Source organism: Haemaphysalis longicornis, unplaced genomic scaffold, assembly GCF_048455015.1.
Source record: "Haemaphysalis longicornis isolate Haplotype H1 unplaced genomic scaffold, Haemaphysalis longicornis Haplotype H1 scaffold_7, whole genome shotgun sequence".
Lineage (NCBI taxonomy): Eukaryota > Metazoa > Arthropoda > Arachnida > Ixodida > Ixodidae > Haemaphysalis > Haemaphysalis longicornis.
In genome coordinates, this window is record NW_027526422.1 from 84,876,405 (window position 1) to 84,897,948 (window position 21,544).

A 21,544-nucleotide genomic window follows, 5' to 3' on the forward strand; every position below is an offset into this window, starting at 1 on the left:
AGGCGCATAGAGCTATGTCGAAACATCAAACGAGCTCTAACGATTATGCTATCTTAACATAGTCAATTTGGCAAATCTCATGGACAAGAAAACAAACTCGGGTGGAAGATATCATCGTTCCGAGTAAGAAAAAAAGAAATACCATTGGGCTAGCCATGTAGTAAGACGAAATGACAACCGGTGGGTCACCAGGCTAAGAGTGGTTACAAAGACGGGACTAAAAGTAGGGGAATACCGTTAATTCGATGCAGGGATGAATTGATAAAATTCGGTGTGATGAGTGGACTTTGGTAGCGGAGGACAGGGGCGGTTATAGGTCAATGGGAGAAGCCGGCGTCCGGCAGTTAACTAAATATGATGATGAATATGATGATGATTTAAAAAATGCTGACACTATGCTGACAGTGTTGAGGGTTATTATGCCGCCCCTCGATTATCTTTCCCGCGCTGCCAGCGGACGGCCAGGAACGCTACGTGACATTTGTTCTTCCCGTGTATTACTGCGCGGGCTTTTACACTGTCCGTGCGTGGTATGAAATAAGCTAATCGAGGCGGGCCAAGAATGACTGCGTCGTCGCTTAGCGCTAACTTCGCGCCTAATCCCCGCAGGGTGCTTCATCGACGGCAGGCACTACAGCGAGGGAGCGCGCATGCCCAAGGACCCCAAGAAGCCATGCGAGGTGTGCTACTGCATCCGCAACAGCAGCGCCTGCGTGCTACAGGACTGCGAGCTGCACGTGGACGGATGCTCTCCCGTCTTCTCCCGGCCTAGCTGCTGCCCCACGAGATACAACTGCAGTAAGATAGCCTCCTATACCCCCCAACCCCCTTACACTCTTAAAAGCACTGGTGGGCCATGGCCACCATCAACACCCATAAATGATCAATCGTTGTTACGGAAAAGGCAGAGCCCGCTAACGACCAAGTACCCGCACTTGAGCTTCGGCAAGCGTACCATTACGCAGAGCTATGACGAGCATTTCTACTTTGCGTGATGCTACATTGCAAAAAAAAAAATGTCATTGCAGTATTGCTGAAAATGTTGTTCGGACTGATTGTTATCCAAATTTATTCCGTTGTAGGTAGTGATTGGTCACTGAAATTGATTGTTGACAAGCAGGTCCACTGAAGGAAGGAAGGAAGGATGTAGAAGGAAGGCAGAAAAGTTAACCTGGCTAGAGCCTAGTTTGCTATCCTGCACGTGGGAAAGGGAAAATAGGCAAAAAAGAGAAAGGAGAGAATGAAGAAAAGTTGTAGCAGACAGGTATGCCCAGGCCCACTGAAAATTTCTTAAAAAGGAAGTATGCTAACCGCTTCTTGGCTCACCGCTCATCAGCGTGCATATATGTAAACAATGGTTCAGGTTTAACACTTGTGAAGCTAGTAATCACAACTGAAGGACACGCACAGGCGGCCCAGCTGGCGCGCCAACCTTGGCGACACTGCGAGACCAAGCGTCGGCGAAGCAGCCCTTACACCCTCGACTAGTCGCATGGTACCGCAGCTCGCGACGCTCCGAGCGAACGCAGCTGTGACGCCTCTTAGATAACGTCGCGCGACGTTACATTTGCCCCAGTCGCACGCCGTCGGCTCAAGATTATTGTGACGCGATGAATGGCCTTGCGAGACATGGAACAGTAGAGCTATCGCTCTTAAAAACATCAAGGACTAGTAAGAGGAGTGAGCGTATTTGCCCCCACTTTGAAGATTCGCGTCGCAGGTGTATGCATGAAACAGGTATCAGTGGCGCGTGCCGTAAAAAAAATGAAACCATGTAATAAAATCTTCTAAAATGCATTCTGAAATGCCAACTGCAATTACAATTGACGCAAAACTGGCGATCGGAGAGAAGGAATAGAAGAATAGCCGAAACAAAAGGCAAACTAATCATGTGTAAAAGTTTACATCTAATGACCGTAGATTACATTCCTAATAGTGGGAACAAGTGTTCATTGGTTCAGGAAATTGTAATTGAAACTGAAATTATTTCCCGCGCAATGTAAGAGTTTCAAAATGTACTAGTTCGTTTCGTATTCCGATGCGTGCATATAAAGCCGCAAGGAGGCTATGCCACATAAAGGGTCTTAACACGGAGAAGTCACATTTACAGGCGACTAAGGTCGGGGAAAATGGAAGATGTAACGTTTATCCGGAGTTTTCGGTTGATTCAATCATGGGCATATGAATGCTTACATATAGTTTCGAGCCGAAATGAAGGGTGGGGAGGCTGAATAGAGGGCGGAATATGCAAGCACACGCTCCATTCAAGCTCCGTTCACTTTGTCATGAATAATCGTCTGAGAGACAGTCTTTCTTTAAACGCTGCTTCCGTACACAGATGTACACCGTTACGATTACGACCAAGATGAGTTAATTCCACTCTCCTTCTCAAGCCTAAATTTGCGTTTACTCGCGATGTTCAAGCAGAGTGTGCGATAGAGTTTTCCTTGGACGAAGGTACCTGACCAGATTGCACCAAACATTGCACATCGATTTCCATGCTGATGAAGTGCTGAGACTTTTGAGAGCAAGAATGCAGCATTAATTAGGTATCTTATATTTAAAAATATTTTAAAGAACTCGTTTGGTCAAGCTGTATAGGGATAACACAAAAAAAGAAACAGTCGTCATTTTTTCCAGACCCACCTACTCCCCCCTTATCTACTCCCAAATAAGCATAAGCGTAAATCTTGCCTTTCTTTTCTGTCTTTTAAAAACAGGTCGAGAAGCTGCTACGACAGTGCCGCCAGGATTCATGCCTACTGAAGCTCCCGAGATTGGTGAGTCCCGAATGGAGGTATTCTCAGAAGGTTGTTGCGTAAACCGACATTAATGTAATCTCTTCGGAAATCCATCTTCTACATTATGTTTAACGGGCCGATATCGGCGCAAGTCGTCCGATTGATACGTATTTGTCGTTTGATTTGAACGTAAAATGTAGCAATGCCTATAACTGTATGCGGTATTCCGTCTGCAGCACACGCTTCTCGGAACAAATGAACGCCAGAATTCAAATACCTACATTGCAGTGCACATTGCGATTTCAAATGTTTGTCATATTTCACTCACAATGACTGCGTTAATTTGACATGCGTAGCAATTAATAAATGACACTGTCAGCGTATCTCAATAACTGTTTTCGACAGAAGAAAACACCCCAAAAAAGGTTTAAAACAATTAAACTGCATGAAGCGCTACTTTGGGGCGTTAGCGCGACAAACACATATGCACAAAGGTAAAGACAAAGGTAAAGAAAAGACAACCTTACGCATCTAATGAGCGATTTTGCGCTGTTGCTCTTAGCAGGCACAGAATGCAGTAGTTTTCTCAGGGAACAACTTTAGCAGGTCTGTAGCCCGATAGCAAAAATAACGCTGCTAATTAACATATTCGGACGTACAACCGAACATTCATCACGACCAGCGCATATCCTTCTCCACACTTAAAACCTGTTCTTCCTTCCCCCTCTGCAGGCTGCATGCACGAGGCAAAGTACTACGAGGACGGCGCGCAGGTGCCATCTGGCGAGCCCTGCAAACACTGCTACTGCATGCGAAACGAAGTCGTGTGCGCCGTACAAGACTGCAAGGCTCCTTCGGACGGATGCACGGCCATGCCCACCGAACCGGGACACTGCTGCCCCATGCGCTACGAATGCCGTGAGTGATTCTCCGATCACGTGCTCGTTTACCTAGAATCGCGCAAGCTTATTGCGAGCTTTCGGCGCCGTCATGGACGATCGTCGCATTTTATTGCACGCGATTCCAAGTTGTTGCACGCGGTTAAATCAAACACTCGAGGAAAATACTAAAGAAATGTTTTAAAGGCATACGAACAAGGTAATTCAGCAAAAACTCCTCTAGATTAAAGGGGCAAGCGGTACTAGATCTCACGATACCACAAGATTTATTAGCAACTCACACTTATCAGCAATCAGATTCACCACAACTATCAGCCGTATACAAAGCGTTAGCATGCTTTAAAAACTGATGATTTCTCAGTAACGTAATTTATTAATTCAAAATGCCAGGTTTATAAATTAATAGGGTTTTACGTTGTGTAATCTCAGTATCAAATGTAACTAGGGCTAATCTTCGACTTACTGGTTGTTCAATTTAAAGCAACGGTAAGTATTTTATGATGAACTTAAAAAAACGAATAATTTGTACTGGGGCGGTATTCTCGAGTTTTGTCCCTTTTGCGTCCCTTTCAAAAGTGTCCCTTTTGGCGAGCCCTGATTGGCTAAAAGCAAACAACCGGACGTGATGCCATGCAAGCACGGCGGAGCAATGAGCCGTGGCTACTCTGAGCAGACGATTTGGAGCAGGCGATTTTTCGTCGCCTTATTGTTGGTTCGCTCGCGGAACAATAAACACATAAAAGATACTCTGATACGGTTTCGGTTCTTTAAAATGCGTTTGCGAGAACAGTTACGCTAGTTGAATCAAAGGCCCACTGCTTAACCGGAAGTACGTCACGATGATAGGGACGCAAAAGGGACGTTTTCAAATGGGACAGTTACGAGAATACCGCCCCTGGTGTGCAACTACGGGATTCTGAGCAACAGGTTATGCTAGCGTTGCAATGTTGTACATTCCATAGAATTACATGGCCAGGCAAGAAGACAGCCTATATTCATTTGCTCTTATCTAGTTAAAAAAATTGTTCTACCAATATATTGACTGCAGGGCACAAGTAATACCGCCTGACGTTTGCTTAGGTATTTTCACCGTTTTTCTTCTCGCCTCGAAGAAGGCAAATAAAGAACGATGAATACTTATTTCACCTCCGACATGAACTAGTCTGGGCTGAACCGGAATACCAGTAAAATAGCCCTCGCAAGAGAAGTTGGTACGTTTAAGGCGTTTTTGTTAATATCATTCATGGAACTCATCTTCTTCACAAACTCGACTCGTACCAGCTGAGCAGGGCGGTTGTTCTTACGCGAACGCACACAACAATGCAAATCAGCTTCCACAAAACTCCAAGCCATGCAGTGAGGCTCGAATTGAAGCTCCAGGCCTTGCCGCCCTTCACGTTGTACGTATTCACCTTAAATGACAAACAAAAAGAATTTCCCGCATCGTTAATAAAAGTGTTACCATGATCCTTGAGTTAGAAATAATTGTCAGGTCGGCATCCTCGAGATGCTGGTATTGATGCTTTGCAGCCGATTCGCACTGTACATAACTTTCACCTACAGCCTACAGTTATCCGCAGAAATGCAGTCGAGTGGCTTCATTTCTGTTGTCTACTTGCGTGCAGGGGTTCTATTCGGTTTCTATTTGCCCGCTGGAGCAACTACTCCTGCATGCAACTAGAAATAAAGTAGCGAGACACCCGTCCCTAACACCGCAATCTGTGTCGTTCGTACCCTGGTGCAGCATCCGACCTTACCACGACCATGAGGCCGGAGACGACGACTCTAGCGGGCACGACGCCAACGACATTTGAGCCTATCGAGGGCAAGAAGGGCGTGCCCGGAGAACCCACCACCCGAGCACCCGCCGAGACCACGACGGTCGTTCCGTTCACGACGACCACGATGCCCGTGTCGTTCCCAACAACAGGCGCTCCCGCAGAAGGTGGGTGCTCTCTACCAGCGTGACGTAGCAATCTGTACTCTGTCCACTTACGGCACGCAACGCCGCCTCTTCTACTAAAAAGGATCCACGGCGAAGTGTTGTGGTGCAGTGAACTTTGTATGCAAACGTACATTTATTTATGAAAAGGCATTAAGTGCCAATGAATGAAGAATCCGTTAACGGTATCACTTTTATGAGTGTTTTTCCTGATGTATGTTGCTGTTAAATGGCTTTGATTACTGCGCAACTTTTTAGCGCTCAATCTGCAGTGTTTTCACTTTGTTTACACTGAATCCCTGCACAATTTCTGTACTTGCGTTGTTTGTGTTTTTTATGACATAATTTTGTTAAGCATGGCACTTTGCCCCAAATTTAGGCTGTACCTTTCCTTTTACAATGCCCTCTCAGCAGAGAAAGCAACTCAAGTAAAATCAAGTAAAAGGAAGTCTTTTGCGGAACACTAGCCGCTATTTTTCTTCGAAAATTGTTATGATCTACCATTCGATTCATGCGAACGCATTCATAACGACCCCAATAGCATCTGAGGTTTTCTCTAAGCTGGTGAGGACAAATAAAACAAGAACGAAAAGAAATGCCGGCTCGGTTATACTCACGTACATTTGTTGGCTCTGCAGACCAGTGCCAATTCGAAGACCACGTGTACAAGGCGGGCGACGAGATCACCTCGAAGGATCCGTGCAACGTGAACTGTACCTGCGCCAACGGGAAGGTCACGTGCGAAATGATGGTGTGCCATGAACCCGACCAAGACGTGAGCAAGTGCCGCGTCGAGCATCACGAGGGTGCATGCTGCCCTCACTACGAGTGCGGTGAGCCATTTTCATACCAAATTACACCTCCCCCCAAAAAGAAACAATAACAAAGTTCTTACAGCACACACCTTTATTTCCTTTAAGCAAAGCGGAAGCTGGCAGTTCTTCCCGTAATTTTGAGAATTATATTACGTTATTGACACGACATCATTCCGCATCATTTTTCAAACCTCGCGGATACGTTTTTTCAGGGGACCGAGAGAACGTATAACTTGGGAGATGTATTATCGAGTCGAAGAAACAGCAACACCAGTGTGTCACTGCAGTGTGTGATTGAAGAACGTATCAGCGGCGTTCCGCTCTAGGTTCGGATCGTTTAACAGTAAATGTGTGCTCTAAGCTTACGAGGTTTGCTACTTGGGCAAGTTGGTTAATGGGGCGAAGGGGGGGGGGATGACGACAAGACAGGACAAAAATACGACATCCACAAAGCTGTGTTTGTCGTCTTCGTCTCTTGTCTAGTACAATTTTGCGCAGCACCTCCACCCACCCCCCTCTCTTCTAAGCCTGCTCCTAATTTTTCATTACAAGTAGCAGGATCATGCTAAAGGGAATAACTGCGGTGAGAATCAGTACGAGAAGACAAAAAATTGAACCCTTTCAAGAGAGAGAGAGAGAGAGAGAGAGACGACATACTGAGCTTGTGCAATAGAAACCTGCAGGAAAACGCGAGGATAAATATATTTCTAGCTTAGAAGGCAATTTGCTGAAAATACAGAAATTCATTCAACGTGCACAGAAAGCCCGGTACTCTAAATGTTCAAGTCACGTGTAGGAGAAAAGGAGAGTAGGAAAACACCTTATTTTTCCGCGTGATAGACATGCTTGGTATTGGAATAACATGAAGAGCAGAAATATTATGTGAAACAATGTTTGAACATTACGCGTCAAATCTGCCAACGTGGGATAATGGGGCTGTCTGAGTGATCTGAACCGGATGAAGCCAGCGTCACCAAAAAGCATGGGCATTGCCAAAACAAGATGCCCATTTATATCTCTTGCAATGTGTAACTGCGCGATAGGTACACTGCAAGGGCAGTACATCTGTGGTACGTCACGAGGAATGCTTCAAACTTGCCTTAGTATGACCCAACCCCTGGTTAACCACATCAATGTCGTTGGGCTAAGCAGAGCAAATAGCCATGAAAAGAAACGTTTCTGTAGTGAACGCTTTTTGAAATTGATACTGTACACACGTCGACCAAAATACATTCGCCAGGATTAAGCCAGCGTGTGGTGTGTGGTACATTCGACATTTTGGCTAAGCTGTGTCACTGTTACTTGGCGGCCAATATTTGCATACGTGGGGCCTCATTATCATTTGCAAGTGCTACACACGTGTAATATAAACGCTAACGCGTGGTTTACATTGTTGTAATTTTATTGTTTTCACCGCAGCAACTACGGCTGCACCAGAGATCACCACTGCTACAGCGCCAACACTTGGCGCGAAAGGTAAGATCATCACGCAATTATAATCATGCACGTATATTCTTAAAGCAGTGTAGTTGTTCTCGGAATGTGTGTTTAAGTTGACATGTTATTGAAACGTTTCGTTTACCTGCTTTTGCAGAGACAACCACGCCGTCAGAACTGGAGACGTCGACCGGAGCACCGAGCACAACACCTCAAGTTACAACGAAGCCACCGCTTACAGTGGAGACGACGCCCCATACCACTGCCAAACCCGAAGAAACGACGGAGCATGCGACTCCGAGCAGTGTACTGCCAACGACCACAGAACCGAGCGCTATTGAAGGAGGTCGCGAGGATGAGGCTACAGGAACCACTGCGGCAACGCCGACTGGTACCACGCCGTCTGTTAGCACAGAAGGAGTTACCACAGCACCTACCGCCGAAGCTGAGGCGACGACAGCCCACGAAGTGACATCAACACCGTCTCCCGAAGCTTCAACCACTGCCCCTGTGACAGGCACAGAGGAAGCGGCAACAAGCACGCCGTCGGTGCCATCCACAGCCACTGTGACTGAAGTTACAACTACATCCGAGCCCAAAGAAACAACGCCAAAGACAACCGAGGAAGCAGGAAGCACGCCCGAATCGACGACACCGCCCACTGCCACGGCTACGGAGGTTTCGTCCACCGAAACCCCAGAAGTGAGCACAGTGCCAAAAACTAGTGAGTCCACGGAGGGCTCGACGACGCCTGCTGTTAGCACGGGCGTGACAGAAGAAACAACGGCGGTCCGTACGGAGGGTACTACAGGTACAGAAGCAGTTAGCACGACGGAAAGGACGGAAGCCACGACGCCTTCCGAAAAGGTTACTGAAGAAGCTACGACTCCGGGAGCAGAGGCCACTACCGGTCCTTCCGTTTCCACGGAACCCAGCACGCAGAAACCGACAGTGGAAGTGACGACCAAGGCTGCCGAAGCGGAAACCACAGCCGCTGAGGCTGGAAGAGAGGATACGCCGAGCACGCCCGCAGTTTACGAGGCCAGTACGACGAGGGCTCCGTCCACAGCGGAAACAACGGAAGCGACGCCAGAGGCTACGACAGCTCCTGAACCTGCAGAGGGCGCCACAACTAAACCTACCGAAGGCACCACGGCTGAGGGCACTCCTACTACGCCAGCCGCTGCGGTAACTACAGAGCGTGTGGATCACGAAAAAACAACGCCGACCAGCGAGGCCACGACACCATCAGTGACCACAACCGAAGCTCCTCCCACTCCATCTGCTACACCTGAAGTAACCACACTGTCTGCCCAGACAGAACAAGGAGTGACAACGGTATCGGCAACGCCATCGCCGGAGGTTACCACTGCATCCGCAACCATGAGCGAAGCTACGACCGTAACCGGTACGACTCGGGAAGTCGTCTCGACGACCGAGGGCACCACAACCGAGAAAGCGGAAACAGCGACGTCAGGTGAACCGCGGGAAACCGAAGAGGCATCTACAACCCCCGCACCATCGACGGAAGCCATCTCAACGCACGAACCTAGCACTCCCGGAGAAGTCACTACAACGCCAGCTGAAGTGACTGAAGGTGTTACAACTCCCTCGCTAACAACTGGAGCAGAAGTAACAACCAAGGCCGAAGTCGAAAGTACAACTGCAACTAAAGAACCGTCTACTTCGGCTCCAACAACGGAGAAAGAGGTCACAGGCACTTCCACCGAACTATCCACTACGGAAGCTGCTGCCGGTTCCACGACAGAAGCCGGTTCCACGACTGAGCCTACGGCCACTGAACCCGAAGCATCAACCACACACGAACCTGGAGTCACAACAGAAGCAACGACCCCCGAAACAACTCCATATACAACCACGGGAACCAGGGCACCGGACGCTGGCCGTGATGAGGAGGCCCCTGTGACTACTTCCGTACTTCCCGAATACACGCCGACGTCACCATCTACGGGACCTACGACTGTCGCGGAAGAGGTAACGACAGTAGAAGGCATCTCTACCACTCCCATCGTGACGGAGGGGCCATCGACGACAGGGGTGACTTCTGAAATTCCGGAATCCACAACGGGAGCAACAGTCGCTAGCGAAGAGCCAACAACGACCCCGTCAATCACAGCAAGCGAGGCCACCCCAACACCTGGCTCGGAGGCTCCAAGTGTGGGAACCACGACAAAAGAACCAGAAGAAGAGCGTGGCGAAGAACCGACGACAGGGGCGCCTTCGGAAGCTACACCAACCACCGCGGAGGGTACCACACCCGTCTCTACAGAAGGAACGCCCACACCGCGGCCAGAAGAGCCACCCACTTATGCCGACACGGTGCCTCATGAAGGAACCACGACGGCCGCGCCAGAAGCTACAACAGAAGCAAGGACACCACCTGTCCCCATAGAACCAACCAGCAAGCAACCGGCGCCTAAGACTTCGGAAGTACCGGGAGAGGTCGAACAGGCGACGACGAGACCTGTGGAGGTAACTACTACACCGGAGCCCAGCTCGACGCATGCGGTCACTACGACGGAAAAGCCGAAGCCCACCATCATCACCGAACCTCCCGTCACAGGGCCGACAACCGGCTTCGAGGCTCTAGATCACAGGAAACTTCCAACGACAACAGAGGTGCCAGCTTCGACCGCAGAAACTACACCCGCCACCACCGTGACAGCGGAAGGAGAAACTACACCAGCTGCGGCGAGCACGGGTAAGATCTCATGAGCGTGGCAGCATGACTTTAGTTTGGCTGTGTTTTTGAAGAGAAGAAGTCATCCGCAGTTAGTGACTCCCAACTATCCCAACCACCATAACCTGGCATACATGACGCTACCAATTGGAACAAATACTTGTTGCCTTTTCATAATTTGTCATTGGAGGGGGACATCGTACTGTGTAAAATCTGTTTTGAAGGACACGTTTGCACGTGGTTATTAATTTCCCCGCATTTTACTTCTCAGTAAATTACACCCATATACAGAAGAAATTGCGGGCCGTTCCTTACGAGCGATTACAAGCAACGTCAAATTTACCTCCAAAAGGCAGTAAGATAGGAAAGGTGTTCGAAAGAAGGCACTTTACTTATGGACACACCTGATCGGACTTTCATTGAGATTGTCAAAAGAAACTCTTTCCAATCACGTTTCTTTTTGCTACAGTGTCGGGTGCTATGCTCGGTTATTTAGCATTTTGTTAAACGCATGGTGTTTCCAGGCGTGCCCGGAAGTACCGAGCCACCGACGTCGCCGACAACACCTGCTGAACCGGCTGTATCGACAACCAAGCAAGACACCGGTGGACGGGAAGACAAACCATCTAGCGAAGAAACAGAAGGAGAAGGCGAACCTGGTAAGTGTATACTTTTAAAGTAATGCGCTTTGTGACGAAGGCGTACTGAAATTGACACTGTCAACGTGTCTGGTTTAGAGCCGGTTAGAAACTGATTTAATGGGAAGTTTCAAACGTACAATTTAAATAAAAAAATTCCCCGCATTTCCCCGAGGGGAAGAATGTGAAAGTGCGAATGCACGAGTTGAACTTGCGCGGTTCGGTAATGTTCGCGAAAGAGAGATCACACACACACACACAACTACAAAGAAAGATGCATTTATTCACAGACACCTATTTGTGTTGTCGTTGTACTTGATTGCTAGAGCGGATCTCAGCTTTGAAATTTCGTGTCAGTACTCCTTTAAGCGGGTGCATTAGCCCTTCTCACGCCCGATTTCTGACCAATCCCCCACGTGGGTATGTGCCATGTCAGCAGGAACAACAACAAGAATGAGCCATGGGGACGCGGCCAGGCAGCGCGCGCCCATCTCCCCCTGTTACTAGGGAAGACGAGGAGCGCGCGCACCCGCAGCTGTTGCTATGCGGACTACGGCGGCGGACGATTCAGGCTCGCTTAAGAAGTGCATTCGCACTTAAAAACCACCGTAGTAGAGTTTTGAGCCGCACAGTCTTACAGTTGCTGTAATGTACAGCGACATTTTGTGTCAAAGTGAAACGAGGCCTTTGAACGGATTCTATGGCCTTCTTGGAATGTTATTTCTTACTATAATGAACCATACTAGCAAGCCCCGTTGGTTTCGTCAACGCGTGATCCTAGAATGTTGTGTGATAGGTATAAAACTGTACTCACTAAACAGCCGCACTATCGTGAGGCGGTGATACTTTTTGCGCGAAAACAATTTCTGTACAGTATATACGCTGCTGACACGCTTCGACATCGCAAAGCTCGTAATCAATGTCCCGATTCCTCGCAAAGACAGCCCATCAATTACAGGAGGTAAAGAGAGAAAACACCACGCATCCGCTAATAATCGTTATTTTATGTGTTTTCGGAAATGAACAGTGAAATGAACATCGGTGCGCATGTACAACAGTAAGTAGCATTATTTTGGACACAAATTGAACAGTAAAGAAGGAAATACCGCATAGAAATACCAGCTCAAACAAAAAATACCAGAAATGACCGGCTGCGAACTAGTCTGAATGTCTGCTATGACTAACTAAATCTTTCCACGCACAGTTCTCAGCTGTAAGCTGAACGTTATACATCGAAGTATACCTTAATTCCTTAAGAAGGGATATGATCTTATTCCAAATATTTGTCACCACTATATTTTAGAACTGCGAGGAAGAGTAGTTAGAAAGGCCATATACATCGCGAGAGCAGCAGTAGGGCTGTCAGCACTACTTCAGTCACGTAAGGCCCTTACAAACGAAAAAAAAACGCTTGCAAATGTCGCAACCTTCTTTTCTCACAAAGTCACTTTATCACTACGCAGGTTGCTCCCACGGAGGGGAGATGTACAAGTTCGGTGACGAAGTGCCGCCACCGGACGCGTGCAAATACTGCCGCTGCTTCGACGGCGAAGTCATCTGTGCCGAAAAGGTCTGCCTGCCCCCCGCACCAAACTGCGTTCCGGGACCGGTACCAGATGGCGAATGCTGCCCCGAGACGTACAACTGCGGTGAGTGGGGCTAAACTATTTCCAAGAAATAGGGGCGCGTGAATAGTGATCGTTGGTTTCGAAGTGAATACGAAGCAGATGACGATTTTCCTGGAATAGTTGCGAAACTACGTGGATATATTCGAATCGAAGCAAACATCTAGTGATTTCCAACGAGAAAACGTAACTATGCAATGTCTCAAGCATGCTGAAAGTGAACAGAAAACCAGGGACTCAGATGCTATGTCAGTGAGCAACTATGCTTTCTCAAGCGAGTGTTGACCAAGGCAGCTTGAGCGAGACCGCGTTATTTGGATGCCAACAGCCCGAAGGTAAAGTTCAGGCAATAACAAGGAGATAAGATCGATAAGAACGAGATAAGATAAGAACGAAGGTGCTCGTGCTCTTTACCCGCACGTTCGCTCTGCGTTGCGGGAAAGCCTGTCGTCGCTTGCCGACGAAGCCGGCGCATGTTTGCGGCGGTCGATCGCAGGCGCTCAAAATGAAATACATCCCGTGCCCAACTAGTCCAAACTCGCCATAAAAAAATATTTTTTCCCGTATTTTGGTATTTTTCATTTTCGACAAAGCATACATTCAACGACTGAATAAATTCAACGATTGAAACGACTGCCTGCCCCTTTGCGTTTTTGAATACCGTAGCAAATTGGGCGATTGGTGTAGCTTCATTTTGTAAAGCAGCACAAACACATAAGTACTGAAGAAAGGAAAGTCCTCGTGAGTTCGCGCTCTTTTGATTAAGCGCACACCCATACCATGAAAAGATATGAGCATTTGCATTTTAGGGTTCTGCCACTAGACGATGTTCCTCTTGTTTCCAAAGAGTTCATTGGTTTGAGGGCACAAAAATGTTTTAAGTTCCGCCGAAGAGCCACGTACACCAAGGGGGTCACAAAAAACCGCCGAAGAAAGAGCTATGTATTATGGTCAGACTGGTTGTTCGATGGTATCAACATAAAATATTAGTTTGTTAGTTACCGAAGGCTGTACATAGGTTCAAATCAATACCCAAAAGAACGGTCCCAGCAGTAACTCGTGTTTCCTTCCTTTGTGTCTTCCATCTTGCTTTTTTATCACGTGAATTATTTGCAGTTCCCTTTTGTGGGGAAGCCGGTGATAGGCGTTGCCCAATCGATTGATTTCCCCAAGAATAAATAATCCCATTCATCCATCCAGCTTTTCCATTTAGACATCCTGTTAAAAGTTTTGTATGCTTTTTATTTCATAAGTTTTCGTTATTTTTCTGTCGCCCGTTAATATGAAGGCGGATCAATGCTGAGGAGCACATCGCTTGTTCAATCTGCTCTTGCGATGATGGCGTTTCAAAAATTGGAAATGTGAAGGCCATGTTGTTCGAGGTTAGAGGCATTTTAAAAGCATTGGGTTCACATGGGCCAATTAGGAGTTATTACTGCCACGTGCTATCTAGCCTAGCTGCACCTTCATGTTGTAAGACACTACGTAGTCAATTAAGACGTCAAATGCTGTCAGGGGACATGCACACGGCGCTTTTAGTGCCCTTATTGGAATTGATCGGGGACATATTTTCTGCAGATGGCGAAGAGATGCCGGGTACAACGCAACTTCCGACCATCGTGCCGACCAGCCAGAAAACTCCACCAACTACAGCGGAGCCCGGTGTGACCAGTCCTGAGGCGAGCGCAACACCAACAGAAGGAACAGCATCGCCAGCTTCTACGGAGGCTAGCACGGAGCCTGGCGTGACACAGCCACCTTCGACAACACCATCGAGCCTGTCGACTGCTACTGCAGAACCTGAAGTAGAAGGCAGAAAGAAGCAACCAACCACCGAGCGACCTGAAGGGGAAACGACAGGTACCACGCAAGAAGCACCGGAGGCAACTTCTGCTGCAGTGTCACCAACCGAGACCGTAGCCACAGAAGGCTCGACAACGCCGCCTATTTCAACTGAGGCAACGACACCGACGTCACCGGACACCGGCGCAACCACACAGCCGTCTACTGGGACACCTGAAGTGACCACTCCGGGAACTGCGACGCCCGGCTCCACTGAAGTTTCAACAGAAGGTGCAAGCACGCCTACCGAGGCACCAAGCTCTGAGGGTACAACGCCTTCCGCGGCGACATCAGAATCAGCGTCAACACAGCCGTCCACGCCTGAGACAACTCCTTCTGCTGCTACCACAGCCTCAGGTGAGACGCCAGAAACTACGTCACAGGAAGCAACTACTCCAAGTGCGGAAACAAGTTCAGAGGCTACCCCATCTGCCGAAACTGGTTCGCCAGGTACAACACCAGAGGCGAGCACTCCAGAAATAACTAGTGGCACCAGCCCTGAAGCTACCACTCCTGGTGCTACAACACCAGAGGCGAGCACCCCAGAAGCAACTAGTGGCACCACCGCTGAAGCCACCACTCCTGGTGTTACAACACCAGAGGTGAGCAGTCCAGAAGCGACTAGTGGCACCACCCCTGAAGCCACCACTCCTGGTGTTACAACATCAGAGGCGAGCACTCCAGAAGTGACTAGTGGCACCACCCCTGAAGCAACCACTCCTGGTTCTACAACACCAGAGGCGAGCACTCCCGAAGCGACTAGTGGCACCACCCCTGAAGCCACCACTCCTGGTGCTACAACACCAGAGGCGAGCACTCAAGAAGCGACTAGTGGCACCACCCCTGAAGCCACCACTCCTGGCGCTACAACACCAGAGGCGAGCACTCCAGAAGCGACTAGTGGCACCACCCCTGAAGCAACCACTCCTGGTGCTACAACACCAGAGGTGAGCACTCGCGAAGCGACTAGTGGCACCACCCCTGAAGCCACCACTCCTGGTGCTACAACACCAGAGGCGAGCACTCCAGAAACAACTAGTGCCACCACCCCTGAAGCCACCACTCCTGGTGCTACAACATCAGAGGCAAGCACTCCAGAAGTCAGTACATCAGAAGCCAGCACCCCTGAGCCTAGCTCAACAGAAGCCAGCACTCCTGAACCTAGCACACCTGAAGCCAGTACTCCTGAAATTAGCACACCTGAATCTAGCACACCAGCACCCAGCACGCCGGAAGTCAGCACGTCTGTAGCCAGTACCCCTGAACCCAGCACACCTGAGTCTAGTACACCTGTGCCTAGCACTCCTGAAGTCAGCACATTTGAAGCCAGTACTCCCGAGGCTAGCACACCTGAATCGAGCACTCCTGTGCCCAGCACTCCTGAAGCCAGCACACCACAAGCGAGCACTCCGGAGCCCACCACAGCTCAAGCAAGCACACCTGAAGCCAGCACACCCGAAGCCAGCACGCCTGAATCTAGTACACCTGAAAGCAGCACGCCTGAAGCCAGCACATCGGGAGCCACCACGTTTGGGGTTACAACACCTGCCCCAGCAGCTGAAGGTAGCACTCCTGAGGTTAGTACCCCATCTGTCACGAGCCCTGCTGAAAGCACACCAGAGATTACTACACCTGAGGCCAGCACTCCAGCTGAAACAACACCCGCTTCCGCTTCTACGGAAGCCAGCACACCGGCAGCTACTACACCTGCTTCTGCAACACCTCAGGAAGGCACCACGCCAGAAGTGAGTACTCCGGGAGAAACTACTGCTGCGTCCACAGAAGGAACGACACCAGAAGTCAGCACTCCTAGCGCAACCTCACCAAGCGCTACATCCACAGAGGCCACCACGCCAGAGGTTAGCACAGCATCTGCAACAACCCCTGAAGCTAGTACACCAGAAGCAAGCACTCCAGGTGTAACCACACCATCCGGAACTTCCCCAGAAAGTGCAACTCCTGAAGTTACCACGCCGGAAGCGAGCACTACAGCCGCGACACCTTCTGAGGGATCTACGCCAGAAGCCACAACTCCTGGCGGTACTACCCCAGCAGAAACATCTCCAGAAGCCACAACTCCGGAGGCAAGCACCCCTGAAGCATCTACTCCGCTTGCAACTACCCCAGAGAGTAGCACGCCAGAAGTTAGTACACCTGGTGCGACATCACCTGAAGCTTCCTCTGAGGCTGTAACTACAGAAGCTACCACTCCTGGTGCAACAACGTCGGAAGCGTCGACAGAGGGTACCACTCCCGAGGGCAGCACTCCTAGCGTGACACCCTCGGCTGAAACTACACCGGGTGTGTCAACACCTTCAGCTGCTACCACCGAGCAGAGCACGCCCGCCGAAACGACTGCTTCCCCGGAGGAACCAAGCTCGATGCCTTCCAGTCCTGAAGTCTCCACTCCTACAGAGGGGTCCACTCCTGAGGCAACGACTCCTTCAATGGGAACCACACCTAGTTCTGAAGCTACCCCGTCTGAAACACCGGCTGCCACGACTCCAGAGGCATCCACTAGTCCCGCAGCTTCTACAACCGAAGCCGTCTCAGAAGCTTCTACCCCTGAGGTCAGCACACCAGCAGGAACCGCAGCGCCCACAACACTAGAGGCCAGAACATCGGGAGTCACAGAAACCACTGCGGAAAGCACCACACCCGCCACGTCTGAAGCAACGACACCTGCACATACTCCCGAGTCCACACCTGCTAGCACGGAAGGTGTCACCGTAACAACAGAACCACCAAGCTCTCCTGAAGCGACGACCCCAGGATCAACCGTCTCTGCAGAGGTGACAACGCCAGCGGTGACAGAGAAAACGGAAGAATCTACAGTTGCTCCTTCAACTACACCGGCGGCGACACCGGAGACAACGGCGGGAACTAGCCCAGCGAGCACGGGGGCAACCGAAACGCCGCTCTCTACCGAAGCAACAACGCCAGCAACAACTGAGGAAGGACCCTCCACGTCCGCAGTTTCGGAAGCTTCGACTCCTGCAACGACTGAAGGTGTTGAAGCGAGCACGAGTCCGACCGAGATGCGAGACGCGGGCACCACCGAGGGCGTAACACCATCGGAAGGTACAACAAAGCCTGAAACGGAAGGCACGACGGCAAGTGAGGTCACGATGACGGAGGGTTCAACTACTCCGGCCAGCAGCGCGCCGACAACAGGTGCCACCGAAGAGACCACAGCTGCTACCACCGCACCGTCCAGCGAGGCGACGGAGGCGAGTACGTCAGCTACGTCACCAGAAGTAAGCACAGAAGTCAGCACGCCCGTTTCAACTACGCCCGCGCCAGAATCAACGACTGCCGCAAAGGAGACGCCGGCCACAGAAAAGACGACGGAGCCTACGCCGTCCGAGGCTACTACCCCATCACCCGTTACCATGGCGGCCACCACGGAGTCCGAAGAGGAGTTCCCCACAGGTAATGCATCCGCTACTTATGGATGTTCCCCCATCTCTTGAATTCCTTTCCTTCCACTGCACATGATGACAACATTTCTCATCATTTAACCGAATATCATAAACCATTGTTTTAGTGTGACTCAGTTTTATTGCATGAAGTCGCTGGCGCTTTTGCCTCACGTCTTATGTGCTTCTCAAATACTTTTGCAAAAATGCTGCCTATGAAGCTATTCGCTTATTTGAAGCAGATCGCTCTTATACCTCCTAACAAGATATTTCTATGTAATTGCCGGATAGATTTTTAGAAGTTGATAAAACGGGAACGGATGCAAGCGCAGTGGTAGTGCTTAATAGAGATAGAAGACTGTAGAAAGAAGGAGATGAGGCGAAGGAGAATGTTACATTTTATATACATTCAATGCAGATTGTTTTACTACCTTGGTCTTTAAGCGTGTGTCTAGGACATGTAACCGTAAATTAATGGCCACCTGACCATTTCTGGGATATAAGAAAAGGTGTTTCTAAAATAAAAGCGCCTAAACTCATAGCCAGAAAAGCAATAATCATCATAAAAGCTGCAGTACATGCGGAAAATCATGCACGCCTAAATAACGACAAATATTGGTCCCGGCGTGGCAAAAATGGGCATTGCTTGTTTTGTATTGGAGAGAGCGGAAGCTGTTGGAGAGAGAGGAAGAGGAAGAAAACCCAGAACTCTGCCGGCATGTTCGCGCTCAAATATCTGCGGTGTCAAGAAATAAACTTTTAACTACTTCTTTACTTACATACGCAACAACCAAATGTCTGGTTATATCTTCGCTGTTAAGGCCTACAAACGCGAAACGGGTTAAACAATCAGTCATGACGCCTTTTTTTTTTTTTTTTTACAGAATGCGACGTCAACGGCGTTCTGTACAAGGATGGTGATCAGGTACCGGACGACAACCCCTGCCACTTCTGCAACTGCCTCGAAGGAGAGGTCATCTGTGCCGAGAGAATCTGCCAACCGCCAGGGCCGGAGTGCAAACCTCTCCCCCGGGCGCCCGGACAGTGCTGTCCGCTGTTCGACTGCGGTGAGCACCCGTTTCTCAAATACCCGCAGGGGTCACTCCGTGTCTAAGGCGTAGTGCTGCTGGGAACGAGGACGGGGGTTCTTTCCTGGCCGCGTCGACTGTATATTCTCTGATTAAGGTGAGAAAAAAAAAAGCCAATGTGTCGAGATTTCGGGGCAGGTGGAAGGTCCCCAGGGGGTGCAGATTAATCCGTAGTCCTCACCACGGCACGCCTCACTGCCCTAGAATAGCTTCGGCGTGTAAAACCCCCAAATTCGATAATCCAGAACCTATTACTCCAAGCTGAAGGCCAGACCTGTCTATTTCCTTCATATTTATTTTCACTGGTCACGTGTTCCAAGTTGTTTGGTAAGACTATGCATAAGAGACCTAGATAAAGTGATACCTGCTTTTGTGAGAATGAAGGAAGGAACAGGAAGGTTAGGACGGGTAAAACGTTTCTAGGTTTCTACTGCGCGCTGGTTGAGAAGACGAGAAATTAAAGCAGTGATGTGCAAAATAGGGGCAAGATTGAAAACATCACAATATAATAAGATGGCGAGATATTGCGCATGATGTGGTGAGCTGTGCGCCCACTATAATACAAAAAATTGCAATACAAACGATGTGGACATACATTGCGTGATCCTAAGAAGCAACATTTTATGAAAAAGTAGCATTTATGACCCGACAGTCAGCACTTTACCAGTCACACTAAAGGGAAAGAGAAATGCGTTACTTAGTGCTACCTAGTGTTCGAATTTGTCACAGCTTTGCTGCAGGTTCTGCTGAATCTCTTGCATGACCACTGCAACTTCAAATACTAAATTATAGCTTCAAATTCCCCATCGGGCTGAAGGGATACTTCAAAATCAACAGATTCAACACAAAACCAAAGCGCGACGTTTCATTACTGTTGTAAAGCTCCGTAATCTTGATCTGATTTCTGTCCAGAGGGTGTCACGACTCCCGCTACCGTACAAACAGTGGAGGGTCGGAGGAAGCCGGGCGAAGAGGGCACGACTCCCAGTGTGACCCCGCCGCCCACGCCGAAGCCCGGAGGTGAAGAGGAAGAGTTGCCAAAGGGTGAGTGAACGTTCCCACGGCATGCACATTTGCTAGTGTGACTCCTTTGTCTCGCACATGCAAAATGTTAGCGAATTGCCCCGTACTAATAATCGTTTCTGGGCTTCGCACTGTGCATCGCACTGCACTCATTGTACCCTATTCTAAACACCTGGCTTTGTAAAGGGCACTGTACTCATTAGTTTCCAAGGCTTCCGCATTGGTAAATCTACGCACATTTTTATGCCTCGGAGTCTGAATATTTACGGCTGAGTTCAACTTACGAAGCACACAGGCCTAAAAAATAGCATATTTATGTTGTAATTAAGAGCACACTACTAAGATAGGTCACACACAAACAGTATCTGTGGCCTAATGTTTCAAGGTAGCATATGTAATTTGGAACTGCGTACCTTCTATTCGACATTCTTTGATGTAGTGCACCCTTGACGCTGCATTTTGAATTGCCCCGAATGTTATTCGCCAAAATAAGTGGCAAGGCGAGGAATATGACTGCTCTGCAGCTTGAGAACAACCATAAAAATAAGGTTAGTTTTACGCGTTATAAAACTTGATATTTTTGCTTCAGGAACAGAACATTAATATCTTTCTACCTCAGAAGTCGTTCATTTCTGCGCTTCGAAGCCGCGTGAGACATCATTTAAAGCATTTTAAACGCTTGCCTCCACCTTGTAGTTCTTGGCAATTAAATACTTTTTGTTAATTTATTTTACCTAACGTCGCACGTGGCTCTTGAGAAAACACTTCTGACACAATGTATTGAGGAACTAAATGCGTTTTCAAAACTCTAAAACTGCTTCTGGCCGCAGCATGCTCCCAAACAAGGAGGATCTGTTGATACCCGCAACAAGCTTCTGAGTGAGACCTAATTGTGTGTTCAGAAAATAATAACAGGCACCGCGCGGACATGTGTGTTAGTTCCTTGCACACTCGGGCACCGACTTTGTTTCTACTGCAAGAAACCATGTGTGATGCCATGCCTTAGGTTAGAATTTCAGAGAGGCATAAAGATTTTATTTCCCTAGAGTTTCTTAGATGGGTAGCAAACGTGAAATTGTGCTCTCTGTTCATATTGCCTGCTCTAACTAACCACACCCCCCCCCCTCCTCACTTCTATTCAGCTTGCAACGTCCAAGGCACGACGGTGGAACACGGTCAGGTTATACAGACGGCCAACCCCTGCACGTTCTGCAAGTGCACGTTCGGAGAGATGGTGTGTGCGGAGCGGGTCTGCGAGGATCCACCTCGTCCGGGCTGCAAACCCACCGGTGTCAAAATGGAGCAGTGCTGTCCCGAGGCCTTTATATGCCGTAAGTGAAACCAGACGTTTTTTTAGTTGGATGCGGGAGCCGT

At 49.1% G+C, this 21,544-nt stretch overlaps 1 protein-coding gene across 3 annotated transcripts in view; it reads left to right on the plus strand.

Annotated features, from left to right (window-relative positions):
• Tnc (tenectin) overlaps positions 1–21,544 on the plus strand; it is a 134,933-nt gene that overhangs the window by 101,071 nt on the left and 12,318 nt on the right. For all 3 annotated transcript variants that reach the window (XM_077677945.1, XM_077677947.1, XM_077677946.1), the window contains exons 6-18: positions 610–798; positions 2,721–2,780; positions 3,474–3,659; positions 5,385–5,585; positions 6,221–6,415; positions 7,817–7,873; positions 7,992–10,556; positions 11,060–11,194; positions 12,637–12,822; positions 14,377–18,072; positions 18,944–19,126; positions 20,060–20,191; positions 21,313–21,501. In XM_077677945.1, coding sequence (XP_077534071.1) covers positions 610–798; positions 2,721–2,780; positions 3,474–3,659; positions 5,385–5,585; positions 6,221–6,415; positions 7,817–7,873; positions 7,992–10,556; positions 11,060–11,194; positions 12,637–12,822; positions 14,377–18,072; positions 18,944–19,126; positions 20,060–20,191; positions 21,313–21,501 — 7,974 coding nt within the window. The remainder of the gene's footprint in view (positions 1–609; positions 799–2,720; positions 2,781–3,473; positions 3,660–5,384; positions 5,586–6,220; positions 6,416–7,816; positions 7,874–7,991; positions 10,557–11,059; positions 11,195–12,636; positions 12,823–14,376; positions 18,073–18,943; positions 19,127–20,059; positions 20,192–21,312; positions 21,502–21,544) is intronic.